Source organism: Macrobrachium rosenbergii, chromosome 3 (assembly GCF_040412425.1).
Source record: "Macrobrachium rosenbergii isolate ZJJX-2024 chromosome 3, ASM4041242v1, whole genome shotgun sequence".
NCBI lineage: Eukaryota > Metazoa > Arthropoda > Malacostraca > Decapoda > Palaemonidae > Macrobrachium > Macrobrachium rosenbergii.
Genome location: NC_089743.1, coordinates 23046526 through 23066291, shown reverse-complemented (window position 1 = coordinate 23066291; position 19766 = coordinate 23046526). Strand labels below are relative to the sequence as shown.

The 19766-nt window shown below is 40.9% G+C and overlaps 1 protein-coding gene across 2 annotated transcripts in view; it reads left to right on the top strand.

Annotated features, from left to right (window-relative positions):
- The window catches only part of Zyx (lipoma-preferred partner zyxin), a 167402-nt gene that overhangs the window by 143872 nt on the left and 3764 nt on the right, over positions 1-19766 (top strand). For both annotated transcript variants that reach the window (XM_067128392.1, XM_067128382.1), the window contains exons 6-7: positions 920-1089; positions 10562-10740. In XM_067128392.1, the coding sequence (XP_066984493.1) occupies positions 920-1089; positions 10562-10740 (349 nt within the window). The remainder of the gene's footprint in view (positions 1-919; positions 1090-10561; positions 10741-19766) is intronic.

Genomic DNA, 19766 nt, shown 5'->3' with positions numbered 1-19766 from the left:
AGTAGGGTAGCATGATTAACACAGTCAAAAGCAGCACCAAAGTCAAACCTGACCTAATTGGGCCTAGTTGGCTACATAGTAAAGATCAAAAGGAAGAAATTATACATTCTGAAAACATCTAATACATTTACAAGTTTTTCAGTAAAGTATGAAATATTGCACACTGCATGGGTGTGCCTTATCAGCGGAATGATGCCCACAAGTGGTAAAAGTAGGTAAAGAAATGAGCTGTGCCCATAATCATGGACATAATTCCTCCTAGTTATTACCTGTGTATTTCAAGAAAAGGCAAATGTCATCCCATTGAAAATTTTTTTCAGATGCTTGATTTCATGTATTGTTTGGTTAACATTGTCACTGGTAATAATTCAGTATCTGTTACAGCCAGAGGGATGAATGTGCTTAAAACTGTAGTATTTCATTACAAAGGAAATGTGCACAGTATGTATGCTGTACTGTATTTCCAAGGCATGGGAAGGTTAAATAATTTTAGAATTATCATACTTTAATTTGATGTTACATGGTTGATCAAAACTTTAATGACTGGAATTTATGTGTTCTTCAGTTATAACCTTCGTTGAGATACTCATTAACCAGTCTGCATGGGAAGTGTGTAATATGCATTTAAGAGACTTGAATTTCATAATTCCTTTTGAGGTCTGTTTCTATGAAATCTCCGTGCTGATATTTTTGTTACTTTTTAAATTCAAAACTTGTATGCCTTGGCCTTTCAAAAACAATTTGATAAAGCAACTGTATCATCAGTGTGTAAAGACTAAAAAAAAAAATAGGACTTTATTTCTGAAGCCCACAAACTTTTCTAAAATGCGGCAATTATTTTACTACATAAATTTAGTCACCATAATTTCTGGCCAGTTGTTTTAAAGTCTTTAGTTTTTAAACAAGTCTCTATTTTCAGGTATTTGCACTCGGTGTGGGGAGAAGGTGGTTGGCGAAGGCAGTGGCTGCACAGCTATGGAACAAGTTTATCACATCAAATGTTTTGTGTGCATTGTCTGTCACCTCCAGCTTCAAGGGAAGCCCTTTTATGCCCTCGATTCTAAACCATACTGTGAAGATTGCTATCTCGTGAGTCTGGGTCTTGTGTTACGTTGCCTTAACATCTCTTAAAAAGAGTTGAATATTATCCCACTGCCCAATTTTGTAGAGTAAATGGATTTTTTCCGGCCATCAACTGTTTTCCTAATACAAGGGAAGGCTCTGTGAGATTTTGCCAAATGCTAGTTGTTTTATTAATAATTTTAAATGTTATTGACTAACTCTGGGAAGGAATATTTATATAGTCTTACACAGAAGTATTTTTTTATGCTTACAATAAGAGGTTTTAGTTAGTTACACAGGCTGTGTTACTGTCTTCATGAAAAATCTGAAGCAAAAGGTTTATCCTTTTAATGGGTAATGCCTAAATCCCTAAAATAATCCCCATAACTTCATGTGTGATGTGTATATTTTGTATTTACTTATTTTAACAATTTGAATTTTAGGGTGATGACTATGTATAACTGTCTTTGCTTATTGTTTTCAAATTCGTACCATCACAATTCTGATACGAGCATTTACTGTAATTTCAAAATTACAAAATAACTGTATACTAGAATTATTTACACATACACATCCTATTTCATATATAAACAGGTTCAGCAGATGAGAAATGTGTACTGTTATTCAGATTGGTTTTAGTCATGTCATGTGAAATTAGATCTTTAACCCCATACTGAAATAGGCCTGTTATAGCATGTATCATCATAATTTTTTTGTTAAATATTGTGTATTTTTTCATTGCTAATATATTAACCTTATTCTTTCAAGCAAAATGTTTACTTTATTCTCTTGGAATCTACAATAGTCAGACTGAAGTCTTTAAGAAAAATAAAGTACTATACCATAAAAACTAATTACTAAGCATTACGCTTCCATATCTTGAGATTCCTTAAATGGTAACCATTTCAGATCTGTCTTGTAGATTTACCCTAAGAGGGAAGATGACTTTTTGCTGGATAATGTCTTAGGTAATAATATGACATTTTTATAATGAAATAAATTTTTATATATATACTTGACAAGTAATTACATAGCTATAGTTTCTAACTAGTACGGCAGCTAAAATTTGAAAATTTGTGGTAGTGATTCTTTTGTTTTGGTGTAGGTAGCTAGTCCCACCCACTTTCGGCAAAGAGAGGAACAACTCAGCAAAGAACCTCAATTTGTTTGTGCCTAAATGACCATGCGAGGGGAGGAGAGTGGGCTCCCATTCTGTAATTACTTGGTAAGTAGCCTATATATAAAATTTTATTTTATTATAAAAAAGTCATTTTTATATAAGTAACTTCCCAGGTAATTACATAGCTGATTCCCACACTGATAGGAGGTGGGGTGCATGGACATCTTCTACCCCAAAACATTAGTACATGTAATGAATTTGAGAATAGAAAAGTTTGCTAGCATTGATACCATGCTTGTTGTTTCCTTACCTCGAGTGCTGTTGCTGGAAGATACTGCCTCTAGTTGAAGCTTATCTTAACCGCAGCAGTGCGGCACTATACCAAAAATTTAAAACCCCTCCACCATCCATAAAAAAAACTGGCGGGTGTCCAAGCACATAGCACCCCCAGGCTCTCCAAAGACTCAATGACCTATGCCAAAGGCAAAGAGAATCAGGTTGGAAGGGACACTTCTTACTCTTCCTCCCCCAGTGCCATGCCAGCCACCAATAACGGACCTAGGGTACTGAAATTATTAAAAATGGTTTCCACTTCTTTTAAGTAATGGGATGTAAACACTAACTTGCATTTCCAATTTGTATTTCCAATAAATCGTTTGGAGAATAAAAGAGAGTGAGAGATTGTGTTTAAAAGCTAACAACGTAGCTACGGCTCTAATAGCGTGAGATCTGACTTTAAGAATAGGAAGTTGCTCTTCTTCAATTTGGGAATGCACTTCCTGAATGAGATCCCTGAGAAAGAAAGAAAGGGCATCCTTCGTAAGGGGTCATGAAGGGTCTTTGACCGAACACCATAGGTTACTGGTGGGTCCCCTTATCTTCTCAGTCCTAAGTAGGTAAAACTTCAAAGCTCTTACATGACAAAGCACTCTCTCTTCATCTTCTGAGCCTAGCACTTCCCCTAAATTCTTGATACCAAAAGAACGAGGTCAAGATTTTGATGGAGTCTCATTTTTTGCAAGAAATCCAAGCGTATAAGAGCAGACCGCATAACCATGAGCAAATCCAGCTCTTGTCAATTGCCTGTATCTCACTGACTCTCTTAGCAGTGGCTATGGCTACCAGGAAGAGGGTCTTCTTCGTAAGATTCCTAAGGGACGTGGAATTAAGACGTTCAAACCCGAGCCATTTTAGGACCACATCTAGGTTCTGTGGTACTGGTTGCAAATCCCTCGTCTTAAATGTATCAAATGATCTAATAAGATCGGAAATATCCTGGCTAGCAGATAGGTCCAGGCCCCTATGCCAAAACAGAGCTATGCATGGACCTGTAACCTTTAACTGTTGTATCTAGTTTTCAGATACAACAGAAATTCAGCGATTTCCATTAAAGACATCTTAGAAGACAAGATGCGATTACTTCTGTACCAAATGCGGAATATGGACCATGTATGTTGGTAGACGTTGGTGGATGACTGTTGTTTGCATTTCGCAATAAAGTTTGCAACTGTCCTTGAAAACTCCTTTGCTCTGAGTAATTTCTTGACAGTCTGTAACCTGTCAGCGCTAGATTTGACAACCCTCGATGGAGCCATCGGAAGTGGGGTTGTTTGAGCAGATTGCGTTTTAGTGATAGAAGCCTTAGAAAGTCTATCAACATATCCAGAAGATCCGGGAACCATTCCCTTAGAGGCCAAAAAAGCGCTATTAGTGTCATCGACACATTTTGGTGTGACCAGAACTTGTTCAAGACTTCTCGTATCATCTCAAATGGTGGGAAGGCATAGAGGTCTTTGTATGACCAGTCCTGCAACATGGCATCTGTCACCCATGCTAAGGGGTCTGGGACTGGCAAACAAAAATGAGGAAGACAATGGTTTTTGCAAGTTGCGAAGAGATCCAGAGTCGGAGTTCCGCACAGTTTCCAAAGGTGTAAGCAAACCTGTGGATCTAAAGTTCACTCCATGGGAATGATTTGATCGCACCTGCTCAGTTGGTCTGCCAGGACATTCAGTCTGCCTTGGACAAATCTTGTTACTATTTTTGTCTGATTTTGGTTTGCCAAAAGAAGGCCCTTGCTGCCTTGCAAAGGGAGAAGAAATGCGTTCCCCCTTGCATGCTTATGTAGGACAGAGGTGTGGTATTGTCTGAGTGGACTGCTACTGTCTTCCCAGAAGCTTCCAAGGCAAAGGCTTACAATCCCAGGTGGATCGCCTTTTAATTCCTCCACATTTATGTGAAACTTTTGTTCCGGTGACCACTTCCCAGAGACCTCCCCAGCCTAAGTCTGATGCGTCTGCATAAAAGCTGAGGTCTGGGTTCTGTATGAGAAGGGACTTCCCTTCTAGTAACCTGTCTTTTGACTTCCACCAAAGCGGGTGCTTTTTGATTTCGGAAGTTACAGAAAACATGAACGAGTCCAGGTGATGTTTCCTGTCCCAGCTGGCTCGGAGAAAAAACTGAAGAACTCTCATATGTAACCATAACAGGGAAACAAATTGTTCTTTGAATGCTAGAGCTCCAAGGAGACTCAGCCATCTGTTGGCAGAGCAGGTCTGGAGAGAGAGAAACTCGTCTACTGTTCTCAGACAGGATTCCACTCTCTTGGGGGATGGAAAAACCCGAAAAGCAAGAGAGTTGGGTGTCATCCCCAAATATACTATCTCCTGAGAAGGAGCCAGCTGGGATTTCTAATGATTGATGAGTAATCCTAGATCGTTGGCTAGGCAAAGGGTCTTGTGAAGGTCCGCGCATTGTTCTTTCATCGGGGAGCGAAGGAGCCAATCGTCTAAATAGAGAGCGACATTGATGCCTCTGAGATGGAGCCAAGGGGGCGAGAAAGCGAGTAAAAACCTGAGGGGCCATCGACAGCCCAAAACACAGGGCTTGAAACTGGAAGACTCGGTCCTGGAAAACAAATCTGAGGTACTTCCTCGAATCCAGGTGCGTAGGGACGTGAAAGTACGCATCTTCCATGTCTATCCGAGACCATCCAGTCTCCTTGACGAATGGAGGCAAGAATAGAATGATTGATCTCCATTCTGAATGAAGACATTTAGTGCACTAACATCCAGGACTGGTCTCCATCCCAAGATTTGGGGACTATGAAAAGGCGATTGTAGAATCCCTCTGAGCCCACATCTTCGACTATCTCTACTGCCTTCTTGGGGAGAAGGGCGGAAACTTCCTCCGAGGGGGCCGAAACCTCTCTGAGCCTGTGGAATAGGTGGTCAAGACAATGGGCTTTATGACTAATGGAGGTTTTTCCCTGAACGGGATAGCGTAGCCCTCCTTGAGGACTTGTACAATCCATTGTTCCCCTCCCATCTTGCTCCACTTTTGTACAATCCATTGTTCCCCTCCCATCTCGCCCCACTTTTCCCAAAATAGATGGAGTCTTGCACCCACTGGAGCATGGAGGACTTGGTCTTCATTTTCTTGACGGCTCGCCATGTAAAACTAGCATTCGAACATGGTCTGGATGATCTTGGTCTCCCGCCACGAAAGGGATGAGGCTGCAGAGAGGCCGACTTCCTGCTAAAAGATGGAGTATCCTTTGGACGTCTTGAGGACTGACAGAAGGTCCTGAGTAGATTTCTTGTGTAGGTATGACACAATGTCATAACAGTCGGCTGTGGGAACAGATAATCCTTCACTAAAGAGGCGCAGACTTCTGTGCTGTAGTCACTCCTTTGGTGGTATACAAACACCATAATTCTCTCTTTTTCAAAACTTCCAACGTAAAAAGAGAGGCTAGCTTCCTACTGTAGAACTGTCTCTGATGCCTCTGTCAGCACAAGAGAGAACTTTAGGAGCGTCCGAGATGAATTCCTCAGGGAGAGTCGAACAGTCTTGTACCCTCCGTGCCAAGGCACCCACTGACCAATCCAAGAAACTAACTATAATAAACCCCCCATATTCGGGGGATGCGTACCACCCCCCCCCACAAATAGCTAAAATCTGCAAATACTGTACTTAGAACTATTCTAAAAACACTTAGAACTTCCCATTTTGATAGTTCTAACACACAAAAAAAACTAAAAATGCTTATACAGGTATTACCCTACTTACGGTGGGGTTAGGTTCCAAAAACCCATCGTTTGTTGGAAAAACATATCTCGAATATAGCCTAGCCTACACTAGGGTATTCAGTACCATGTATACATATATGGTAGCCTAGCCTACACTATAAAGTATACTCTATACATACTCAGTATAGTAATTTAATATCAGCTAATTCTGGAGGGTCATGTAGAGTGACTTATGATAATCCAATACAAAGAGAAATTGAATAACAAACAAGAATTAGCTTAGCCTACACTATGGTATATTGTATACATATACGGTAGCCTAGCCTACATTATACTGTACTCTATATTCACATAATATTGTATTATACAAACATCAACGTAATGAATATGCATCTTTTCCATGGATCTTTTAAAATGTTACACTTTAATTCACTGTATCCAGTAATATTGTATATATTCTTATACAGTATTGCTTTTGTATTATAAATTGCAATCATAGTGATCAATGTTTTGGTTTGGAAATCAATTATGCGGTAAATTTATTTCTCCGTATTTAACTCGGTTCAGAGCGCTTTTCTTGCTTCTAGTTAGCATAAATGAATCTCTAAATACTCTATTTATATGGGGCAAGGTTATTTTTCATTATACAAAGTCTTTTTAAGTTGAAATATAACTTAAATGTGTCTTGCTGTGGAATTAATTCAGCTATTTGTTTCATTAATAGGCGAAGTTGGCCGGTTGGAGGCACGTTTGTTTTGTGTAGAAAAAAATCAAGATTCTGTTTGCTATTTTCACTTGATTTCATTATAATACAAGCTTTACGTATTTATCGTTTATCAGCATAAAAATAGCAGTAATATGTGTTCTTTCATGCCCAGTAGTTTTGATTAAAATACTTTATCTCCAGTTTTAATTATGGTCGAGTTTCATCCATGTTGCCAATGCACGATAATTTATAGTCATTAGCAGCTTGAACATTGTTTTCTCAGCTTGAGCAGTATGTTTCCTTGCCTTTCTTTTATCCATACCGAATAAGGGTATAATGTGAAAATATATCAGTCATATTCTAATTAATGTCATTTGTACTATAATAACGGTAATTGTTTACTACCGTGCGATGCTTGAAATACAAGCAAAATGGCTGTTGTTATCCGATTCGGTTATAAACAAAACAACAGTTTCTCGTTCAGATGTTTATGGCTGTACACATTTACGCAAGAGTATAACATTACTAACAATACTTTTATCATTCTCTTTTACTTTTTTTAACTAGAAGATGGGATAAAGAGATGAAGGAAAAGAAGCTGGTCTATTGTAATTTGGTCTCTCGTGCTGCCTGATTGTATGCTGCTGCCTGCGCCCACGTGAAATTTTAAAAAATTTTATAAATATTGCCATATCAGTATTATTGTACTGTAATTGCTTACCCCATCGCAAAATCGAATTATCGTAACTTCAGCACTACCTGGGTACCTGAGTATTTTAATAGTTTTATCACAAAAAGTGCATTTAGTCATGAAAATTATATGAAAACACAGTAATTAGTGAATATTTCTCAGTGAAAAATACCGCGAATGGGCGAATTTTCAGCAAATAATGCGTATATATGTTCCATAGAGAAATCTGCGAACAGGTGAGTCCACGAATCGTGAGACTGCGAATACAGGGGGTTTACTGTACTGCGAATACCTTGAACAGGTTTCGAAGTAGATGATCAATCTCAGCTGCAGCAAACATCACCTTGACTGATGAAAATGCCGACCTACGCGAAGAATCAATTAAGCCAGAGATATTTCTGGTAGGAGGCAGCGGCTCCCAGGGAAGGAGCTTCCCCAGTGGCATATGAAGAATATCTCGTATGTGAAAGATGAACAGGGAGCCTTTTATTGCTCTCTCTTGACCGAGAGCCAAGCATCTACTTCACTGAGCACTTTCCTAGCAGAAGTAGAGAGCACCATCTTGGGCAACCTGGAGTGTTCGACAGGCTGATTACTCACCAAGAAAGTGGACGCCGGAGAAGATGGGGCCGCAAGCGAGAAAAAGGCAGGAAAGCTTTGTAGCAAAAATGAAAGAGTGCTGCATAAGCAGGAGCAGCAGAATCCTCTTCCATATCCTTATCTGACTCCTCTCCATCAGTCAGTACTGGAGAAAGAGATGCGTCTGCAGCTGGCTTAGCAGCAGGAGGAGGCTTTTTCAAAAAACCTAAAATACCATCCATTTGCTGTTGACTGGGACCCAAAGCTGGTTCCATAATAGAAGACGAAAAAGTCTGAAAGTTGGTGCCAAGCACTTAGAGGAGAGAACGGAACACTTAGGCACTATTGGGCTCTCAAGGATCTTTGAAAACTGAAGTTGGTGCCAAGCACTTAGAGGAGAGAACTGGGCACTTGGGCGCTACTGGACGCTCAGAAGCTGCTTGGCGCTGGGAAGTCACTGGACACTCGGGTGCTACTGGGCGCTCAGGGATCTCTGAACATATGGGCGCTACTTCGGGTGCTACTGGGCGCTCAGGGATCTCTGAACATATGGGCGCTACTGGGCCCTCGGAAGCTACTTGGTGCTGGGAGGTCACTGGGCGCTCTGGAGTTACCAACACATCGAGTGACACTGCAGCATCGACAGGTGAAGCAGAATGGTTGCGTCTATGCACCGAAGATGAGCGCTTAGGCATCAACACTCGACGTTTCGCATCCAGACACATCGGAGAAAAACGTATGGAACTGTCCCATAAAACTGCATGAAGGCTCCTTGAGCACCACAGTGCTAGGCTTCTTAGTAGGCACCTGAGGGGTGCGGGATACATCCACTGCTGGCCTTTTCAGTGGCCTGGATTTATCACTAGAGCACCATTGGCGCCTGATTTCAGGGCTAGACGCCTCCAAACTTATAGAAAGATGATGCACCTCCGAAAAGACACCTTTGCAGTGGCTGTCTGTCGTACCCTGGGACTTTACAACAGGAATGACTGAGGGGCTGACTACCATTGGGCAGACCCCACCAACCTCCTTTGGGCCTCTGGTATGGCTTCTCCCAGGTTCAGGAGTGTGCGCCAGGGACTTTTGCCTAGGAGTCAGTGGGACGGGCAGCCAGCTCCTCCATTAACACTTCACTTGCACTCTTAAAACTGTCTTTATTCACTTGGCCCATTAGGGCTTGAACCAAAGACCCTAATTGAGCCATAGACTCCCCATTTAATTCAAATTTACGGTCAAATCTTGACTCCAAGTTGGCAATGGCATTGGGATTGGAAGTGTGGGAGCTGGGTACAGGATCAAGGTTGTACAGCTGAAGAACTGGGAATAGGCAGTATTACAGGAACAGAAATAATAGGCACATCAACATTTGCACAAGACTTATCAGATCCCTGACTAGCTGTGGTCTTCTTGTCATTCCTAAGATGCTTAGCAGATTCCTGACTAGCTGTGGTCTTCTTGTTATTCCTAATAGATGCTTTTCTCTTCCTATCCCTCTCTAACTTAGATAGATGAGAACTTAAAGTTTTCCACTGCTTAGGATTCCAATCTATGCATTCCTCACACGGTAATGTTAAAGAACAAACTTGACCTCTGAAATCTGCGCAAACGGTATGCGAGTCATACTTTGCTGAAGTTAACCTCATATTGCAGCCTTTGCTGCAATAACGAGTGGAAGATGTACTTGCGTCGGACATTGTCAAACATGTTGGCTACCAAGTCTTATATAAGGAAAAAATCAGTCTGATCTTGAAACACTAAGGCCTTTTAAGAAAAAACCTATCACTAAATAATTGCCGAAAGATTACCAAGTAAATATACTTCACCAAATTGATCTCAACCAACAACAGTAACAAATTCCAAATTTAGCCGAGAGCAAACAACCTTCATCGTCAGCCAGCAGAAACAAATTGAGGTTCTCTGCTGAGTTGTTCCTCTCTTTGCCGAAAGTGGGTGGGACTAGCTACCTACACCAAAACAAAAGAATCGCTACCGTTAATTTTCAAATTTTAGCTGCTGTACTAGTTAGAAACTATAGCTATGTAAATACTTTGTAAGTTACTTGCATAAAATTTATTAATCTTCTACAGCTCTTCAGAACTTCTGTAACTTGGATTGAATTAAGAGTTTGGGGTGCTGTATCTAGGAGTAAAAAAACACAAAATTTTAAAACAGCAAGTAACCTTAAAAGAGAGACTTATTATTTGAAGTGAACTATTGGACCAAAAATTTTTAATGGAGACCAAATGTTGTCTAATTTACAAAAGCATGGACCAGTGATGTGCAGCAGACTATTACGTAGCCTAAGGTCTTTAACAAGTGGAAAAGTTTTTTTTTTTTTTTTTTCCCTAATGAATATTAACTTTCCTTTACAGAATACACTGGAGAAATGCTGTGTCTGCACGAAACCCATCTTAGATAGAATCTTACGAGCGACTGGGAAGCCATACCATCCACAGTGTTTCACTTGTGTTGTGTGCAACAAATCTTTGGATGGAATTCCCTTCACTGTGGATGCATCAAATCAAATTCACTGCATAGATGATTTCCATAAGTAAGTGCTCAATATTTGGTCAGTTTCATAATGTAATGCTATTAATGTACTATATTGTGTATTGCAGTCTGAAAGCAACCTTTCCCTTTAAGGACACTAGGATGTGGTATAGTAAAATTATGTATAATAATATTTAGTTATCACACTTGTTATTATGTGTCATTGTTGTAATTATAGCACTAAATGGCCTCCCCAACTCCAGTTTGGGGGTCTTTGATGAAAATTTTATTAAAGTGATTCATTGTTATATATGTTATAGTTATTCAGTTTGTATTGTACAGTCACTACCCGACTTATGAACAAGTTACGTTCCAGACAGCCGTTTGTATCTCGAATTGTTTTATGTTGGTTTTTATTATATGTAGTGCATAATTTTTGTTGAAGTTTACAATCCCGAGTTAACTAGAGAGTCATAGATTATACAATTTTCATTGCATTTCTGAATCATGCAGTAATATAAGGATTGACTTTGGAAGTTCAAAAAGTAAAAATAACAAAAACAAAATTTAGATATATGCAACATTCAAAATTTAGTTTTCCGTGCTTTGTTTAATGTGGAGAGAATTTCGCAGGAGCAGCGTCTGACATTGGAAGTTCACAAAGTAAAAATGCACACCGCCATCTATTGATAAAAATACATAACATTCCCTATGGGGAGAGGAAATATAGAAAATGGGAATTCACCAAAGAACGAGTTAAATCGGGAATATTTTACAAGCATGAACAAGTATTCTTGTGATTGTAAGAATACATGGTAGTTAATCACAAGAATACTTGAGATAATCAGGTAAGGGACTAAAGGAACAGGTTCTTCTTCTTCCTTGTGTTCTCATGTTCTTTGCAAAAATTCTTAGTAGCAGAATAGGCGCGCAGAGCCAAATATACTTACGGGTGGCAAAGTGGAGTGCTCCAAACAGTTTCAACTTATGACCCCGTCTCTCTGTATCTGAATCTTCATAACATGAATGTTCGTAAGTAGGGCGGTGACTGTAATACGTGTTTTTTCAAAAGCCTAAGAAACTGATGCAATATTTGTTAGTAAAATGACAAATTTTTAAGTAATTTGTATTTTTCCTAACACACAAACCTGAGGTTTTTCCATCCAGTTGGTATGCATTCACTGTACCTTTTGGGCCAGGAAGCAGAATGAGGGGTGGCTAGAGGTGGGCCATTTATGTAAAGACTTCAGGTTTGTATGTTATGAAAAATACAAATAACTTAAAAATTTGTCATTTGTTCCTACACATATACAAACCCTTGGTCTTTACATAGGGGAGACATACTTCTTGGTGGGAGGATTCTGAGCAAATTTCTGAACTGACTGGTAGTTCACCTCACCTGGGGCCTCTCTTCCTGGTCCTGTAAGAGCAAAGGAAGGAGACCCATGCCTCTGATCTGTTAAACGTGTGATGTTCAACTTGCCAGACTTCTGGACCTTTCGAATGAATGGAATGGAACACCATTGATTTGAAGATAGGCTTGGATGAACCCATATTGTCAGGGACAGTAAAGCTGAAGATAACCAATGTGTCTGTTCATTGTCAGTCCCTCTCTCCCCTTGCTAGAAAGAGGGTAAGAGTTGCATCTTTTAATCCAAAAGGAGCTAGATTATAGACAGGATACTCAGTCATCCAGAACACCTGCATGCACACCCGTCCAGCATGTGACAGCTTGCTAATCGTCCCTTAGAAGGGTATAAAAGAGAAGGTAGGAGGCCAGTCTCTCTCTCTCTCTCACACACACACACACACACACACACACACACACACACACACACACACACACACACACACACACACACACACACACACACACACACACACACACACACACACACACACACACACACACACACACACACACACACAGAGTCTTTTGCAGCTGTACACCTTAGGCAAGATGCCACCTGTCCTCAAAAGATGTGTGAGCTACACGGCTGTTGAGCAGCCACCACAGAACCCAAGGAAAAAGAGTCCGAGGATCTATGGGCAACATCCTGAAGGTAAAAAGGAGGCAATTGTTGTCTGTTGTGACCACTTTCCCGTCCTTAGTACCTGTCCGACAGGTTCTTCCTGAATGCTAGGGGCAGACCAATGCTCCCTGACCTTATGAAATCTTGCATGGAACTAATTGCTGTCCACCACCTCAGCTGTGGAGTACGTCTGTTTGAGCATTACATAAAGTCAAAAGAAATGGAGCTCTTGGACACCATTTCTTGTTCGAGCCAGAACTAATAACAAGTTGCCGGCACCTAGTTCGGAGGTGAAGTCCTTAAGTGGTAACATAAAAGGCCTTCGGGCACTTGGTAGCCTTTAGGGTCCTTGGAAATATAATGTTCATACACTGTTGATCACCTAGCAAATCAGGCAAAACGACAGGAAGTTGTAAGCAGCGTTCCCATTAGGTTTGCAAAGTGAAGCTTGCATGGTATAGAAAACGAGAGGAGACGAGAGAAAATTACTGGTAAACTCTTTCAGTGGGAAACTGCAGTATCTTTATTACTCATCCAGTAACACCCCTTGGTCTCTTTTGCTGTCCCTGAAATTACGGACATATCCATGTCCATAATTTACAGCAATGTTATTTTGCATAGATGTATATAGAATTCTTTTATGCACCACATGTAGTAGTAGTATTTTATTTGACAATTATCATACAATGTACAAAATACATTATTAGGCTATACAATAAAAAAAAGGCAGAAAACATCCTTAAATTTTAAGGATTCTTAACCTAATCATAGCTATTAGTGTTACAAGGCTAAATTATATCCATTTTCAAAGTATGAAAATAACTTTAGATACTATATGAGAAATTATGATTAAGAAGCTAATTACATACAATTAAATTATTATTTCTGAAAAGTTATAACTAAAGACTCTAATTTTTAAACATTATATAACAACATTAAAGAATCTAATTTTTAAACATTATATAACAACATATATATAACAGTAACGTATATATTATATTGTAAATGTTATAAAAAAAAATTTTGAAATATACGTAATACAGCTTAATACCTAAATTTTATTTACAATAAAGATGCATCTTCATCTACCGCATCATCTAAGTTTTGGTCTCTTTTTTCCTTGAATTTCCCTACTCTTAACAGATGTAGCGCAGAAAATTCCACGTATATTCGACTCTAACCAATTACAATGTTTAGACGATGAGTGGAGACATATCCCAAATGTGATAATCCCAGAGGAACTAAAGAAGTGTTTTATTCATTACTTGGAAATTATATCCTCCCAAAACAATATATTTTCAAATATTCAACTTGTTTTAAAATTTCCTTTACAAGTATATAGTGCGAACTTTATGCAAACCTCCCTTGCGGATGCAGGAGTTCATGTCAGCACTCAAACTTGGTGAGCAGGCTGTAGAGTTTTTGGTTCGCATAGGTAGGGTGAAGTTCGCATTTCAGCAACGCTGGTCATAAGCCGAAGACTTGAATCATGGATGCAAAAGACGTCTCCTAGATGCCAACAGCATCTGGTGTTCCCAGGAGGTCGCCTATCTGGTCAGTCCCAATCGTTGCTAAACTTCACTGATCGAGCAAGAAGCAATGTTTTCAATGTGGTATGGTCGTTGGCTGTTATGCCCATGGTCCAGAAAGACAGAGCCAAACAGTAACAGCTTCTGTGTGTAGAGATTCAAGGACTAACCTGACTGTCTTTCTAGAATGAGCAGTCCCTCGGACGTCGAGGTGTCAAGACCAAATGTCACTAACACCAACCCTAGTAACCGAATTTGTCTGTCATACATCCATCTTCCCTGGAACGTGTCTGGTTGACTGCTGTGCTGAGTGTGCTACTGCAAAACTGTACACCTGCATCATCAGTTGAGGAGATGAAAGGACATTAGCCCCCTCTTGTTGACTCTGGAACTACTGTGGTACCGTTCCTTAACAACAGCACGGACTGCCTATCCTCAGATCCTGAGGCTTGAAGAGCTAAGAAGGTTCAGAATATTGCGGTGCAGATTAGGTCAGGTTAGGCTAGGTTTGGTTTAGTTTAGGCTAGGCTAGGCTAGGCACCCAACCTAACCTAACCCAAACTACCCCCTTGAAGTACAGTTGACTGCCGTCTGGTTCATGGGGTATGAGGTTCTAGGATATTGAAGTGCAAGTTAGGTTAGTTTAGGCTGCCTTCTGGTTGACACATTGAGGCATGAAGGGTCACTGGAGGGGAATCGTGTAACAACACTCCAAGGAGATACTTGTCGTCTAAGCATTAGGCTAAGTCCTGCCTCACTTCTCTGAGAGAGGAATGGGGAGACCTTTGTTGAAGACCAGGACCACTTCAATCTGCACAAAGTGAATGAAGGAGGAGAAACTGCCCATGAAGAACCGTCTTCCCTGTTGAAGACAAGGACAACTCTTAGGCTGCGACAAAATCCAAGAAGTCTTTTCTGTCCTAGAGGCGCTTAAACATCAGGAGACATCCTGAACAAATATGCCCTAGTCGAAGCCAAGGTGGAGTCAAATGAACAACTTGGGGAGAGGTCAGAAGCATACAACAGAGATAGGCGTGGAGCCGTCTGCTCTGGAGAGTTACAAAGTCTCCCCAGAAATGAAGCAGAGGAACTTGCGGAAAGAATAATGGGTAAGTATCCGAAATACTCACCCTTCAAACTCAATGAAAGAATCAAGTCTGACTCCTTGATGGTTGCAAGTATGGAGTGTATCGTTTCTGTCTTGAACCAAGGCTGTTGAAACAGGTCAGGGAAGAAAATATCTATGACTGATTTCTAATTACCCTTCACTTTCCTAAGAGGGAGGAACAGTTGTAGAAATCAGGAGCTGGATTGTACAATTTCCACAACATATTCATGCAGTATGACCTTGGACTTCCCCGCAGGGGAAGAACTTTCAACTAGCTGGAACAAACCTGTGAACTTGAACGGGATGGTTAATGAGTAGTGGTAGGAACTCAAAGGGAAATTGATATCCTACCGAAGGACATTTTACTACCCAGGTTTCCATCACCGTAAAATGTTCTTTAAGTCTAATTGCACTCCCCATCAGTGGCCGCACATGGGGAGGAAAGCAGTAGCATCTTATTCCTTCTCCTTAACCTTATTTCCCTTTTAGGAAAGGGAAGGAGTTTGAAAGGGACGCTTTCCATGTTTCTGTGATCCAGAGGGAATGAAGAAATCATTGGCATCTCTTGACTCTATTGCAAAACTTGGTTGTATGATGGGCAGTGGCTAAGACCAATTACAGAACGTATAGTTCTAAGGGTGACTTGAAAAAAGAAGAGGATCGATCCTAGCTCTGACAGTTCTACCTGGCACACTCTTGGTTCCGTGTACCCCCATAAATGGATCAGTACTGATGAGTCTCAGACACTTGATACAAAAACTTCAAACAACCCCAGTCAACGTTACAACCGAGTCATCAAGAGAGGTTGAGGGAACCAGAAAGGGAGGCGTAGAATACATTCAAGCCAATCCGAAGACCGAAGAATCAACAGAAGATGAAGGCCTTGGATGGTCTGTGGAAAGAGGAGACAACATTGCACAGGTCCTGAAGAATGGTCGTATATTGCAGCCATGACATAGCTGCTATGAGGGATGAAACGTAGGCCATGTTTCATCCCTCATACTTCGGGAACGGTCTCGGTCAGGTGAGGGTGGCTGAGGCTGCCCCCTCAGACACGATGACAGGAATGGTCTCAATCAGGCGGGGTCAGCCGAAGCTGTCCCTTAGACAAGACATCATCTCCCGTAGGGCCACTGGTTCATCTTCTCATGGCTATGGCCTACTTCATCCTATGAAAAGCACCCGCTCTTGAGGAAGTCGGACACATATGGGGATCCAAAGAAACCCATGCAGTCAAGATTGGAATCATCCCAACACAGGAAGAGATTTTGATGTAAAGACTGAAGGTTTGCATATGTGTAGGAACAAACTAAGGTTGAGTAGGAACAATTAGACCTTTACGTGAGGGATTACTTTCCCATGTGTAAAAACCAAGGATTGTATACGTGTAGGAACAACCAAAGTTGAGTAGGAACAAATAAAATAAAATTCCTATCCTACCTGTATAATGTCAAAGTACCCGTGGATTAACAGTCATGAAAGGACATCACCCATTCAACGATGGTCATAAGGGTCTGGGAAAACAATCCAGTTCATTGTGGACGCTGTCGTTACTGCAAACAGATGTTGGCCACTCTAGGAAGATTGCTGTTGAAGTCCCTTTGGATGAACACATTTTCACTCGGACAAGATTGCTGCAAACTCACATGAGTAGGGGAGGGAAAGCAAGACATGCCCACTATTCCACACAAACATGCGTGGGTGCTGTGTACCAGATGTTCATGGAAGTCACACCAGTGACGTTAACAGAAGCAACATCGGTGCCATTTGCCCGACCGTGGACTCTTCTTGAAAGGTAGAGCGGAGATGCTGGCCCACAGAGCCACGGAGATGTTGATGATCTTGATCACAATCTCCACAGACCTTGGATGGGGGTGTGGCCCTGGACGTGCCCTGCCATGACAACGTCCCTGAGCAGGAATGTGTAGGAATGAAGAGACGAGTACATACTTGACACTCCCATAGACAGGGGAGGGAAGGAAACTATGGAAACCACCAAAGAGTTGTATTTCGGTCATGTAACAATTGTAGAGAGGACACGGTAGTGCAACATCTGCACGATTGTGCTTCTTCATCTTTGGAGAGTGAATCTTTGGCTAAGGACGTATGGTAAACTGCAGCAACATCAAAAACGTCACAGCCATGCAATGTTGTGGCAAGGGCAAGACTACATCTACCTACCCAGGGCCTCTCTCTTCCTCCTCACACAATATGAACCAAAAAACATGGTCATGCAACATTGCAATGCTGCGAATTCTTCCTTCCTTGGAGAGTGTATTTTTAGCTTAGATGGCGGAAAACTGTGGCGGCATCGCGGAAAACGGCAACCAAGAACTGCTCTCAAAGGTAAAATGCAGGGAAAAGAAGTCTAGGTACACTAGGAACTACTCTAGCACTGAAGATACGCTTGTCTATGTCCTGGAGTAAGGGGAAAGAAGACAATCTGGGCAGGAGCACTGATGGCAGACACTCAGACAGGTGGGTAACAGGTGGGTAAGTCCAGAGAAGACACGGTTGTAGCCTACAGCAAAAGACGAAGGAGAAGACTCGACTTCTGCAAATCCGTCAAAAGCCGGGGGATGAAGTAATTCTTGGAGCTATGACACAGCAACGAAGCACAGATGCCCAAACCGAAATCAACAGGCTGTCACTCCTATGGTGAGTTGTATTCCTCCAGTCACCACGTGTATTTCCATCCAACGTCTCTTGAAAGGCAGGAAAGAAGACAGAGAAACTGCAATACAGCATACAATGAGGAAAAGAGAGAGGGAGGCAAAGAAACTTCAACAAGGAAAGCTTCCCGAGACTTATCCTTCAAAACAGGAATGAGAGGAGGGTGAGGGAGTGTAGAAATGCCCAACACCCCCAAGACGGAGCAAGAACCGTGGACAGAACAGCTATTGGTCTTAGAGACGACTTGCCGAAATTGGAAATTCTATCTAAAAGGTCCTGCCCGCTTCTTCCTAATGTCAAGGGAGAGGGAGAATCCATGCTGAAAGGCAAGCAGAGGTCTCGTACGACGGGTTACGAAACCACCACACTGTAGCAAGGAACCCTCCTCTATCTCAATGCCACTCGAGCTCTACATCATCTGAAAGACTAAAACATTACAACATTCCAAGTACAGTACTGTAATTGTGTAGTCAAAAGAAAAATGATAAATTTTAAATCAATTTGTATTTTTCGTAACTAACAAACCCTTGGTCTTAACAACGTAAGGGATTTCTCTAGTGCTGAGCCAGAGTCTGGTTATCAATAACACAAGGTTTTGGTGGCAACAGGATATAGCCAGTAGGGAAGGAGGTGGGTGGAGCCTAACCTGGCTTCCCCCAGTGTATACTGTGATGTACCAGTTCTGCTTAACCACCTTCCTAGCTAGCAAGACAACGCTGCCTTTCTCACTAAGAAGCTAGTTGTTCAGAGGGAAAACACTTCAGAACAAACAGAAAAAAGATGTAGAATAAGGATGTCCAATAAAATGAGGTTGAGAAGGCATCTAAAAATAGACTGGTTGATGGCGAGAGAGAGGCCTCTCTCCTTGGGTGCATAATATGAAAAGATATAACAGAATAATAGAACATACATCAGGGCTAAGACCAAGCTGGGTTTCCGTTATATCAAAAGGCAAAACCAAGTTAGAGAGGGAATTAAAAGAGAAAGGCTCATAGGCTAAAACGAGTTGATAACAACTAAGTAGCATAACTGTGTAGGAATAACTACGCAGCAAGAAAGAGCAAAAATCATAATATGTAACAGAATAGAACTTGTTGCATTATTTCAAAATAGGAAAAGTATCTCAAAAATATTAAAAAACGAAAAGAAAATTTAAAGTCGAACAGCAGGCAATAAAAGAGACACGTCTGTCTAGGACGCAGACAAAAGGAAAAGTGAATGCATACCAACTGGATGGCAGGGATTCCTCCCCTACCATCGGTAGCCAACTACCAATATCCACCTTGTTTTTAGTTAAACGGCCAGCTCCAGCTTGCGCTGAAAGTAAATCCCCTACGTAAAGGCAAAGGGTTTGAATACATGTAAGAACAATGAAAAATTAATTCTCCAGGCTCATTTACCATACAATCATCTACATTTCTACATAGAGCAAAAGTAATTAAAATTATGCTTAAAAGGTGTGCAAATTCTCAAATAATTAGGCTGATGTAAGGGCATGTTCTTGAATTTAATAAATTAAATTCATTAAATTACAGCCTCATAAAAGAATTTGGCAGTTCAATATGTAAAAGATGTTAAGGGTTGTTATGAGATGTCTGTAAAGGATTAGTGTCTTAAGACTGCTTTTAGTTCTTGGTTGAAGAAGCAACAGAACAAAGGTAATTTCTGGTTGCAAATAACCTATATACAGTATATGAAGCTGAAGATTTTCAAATTCATGAAAGTAATTAGTCTTCCAGGATAA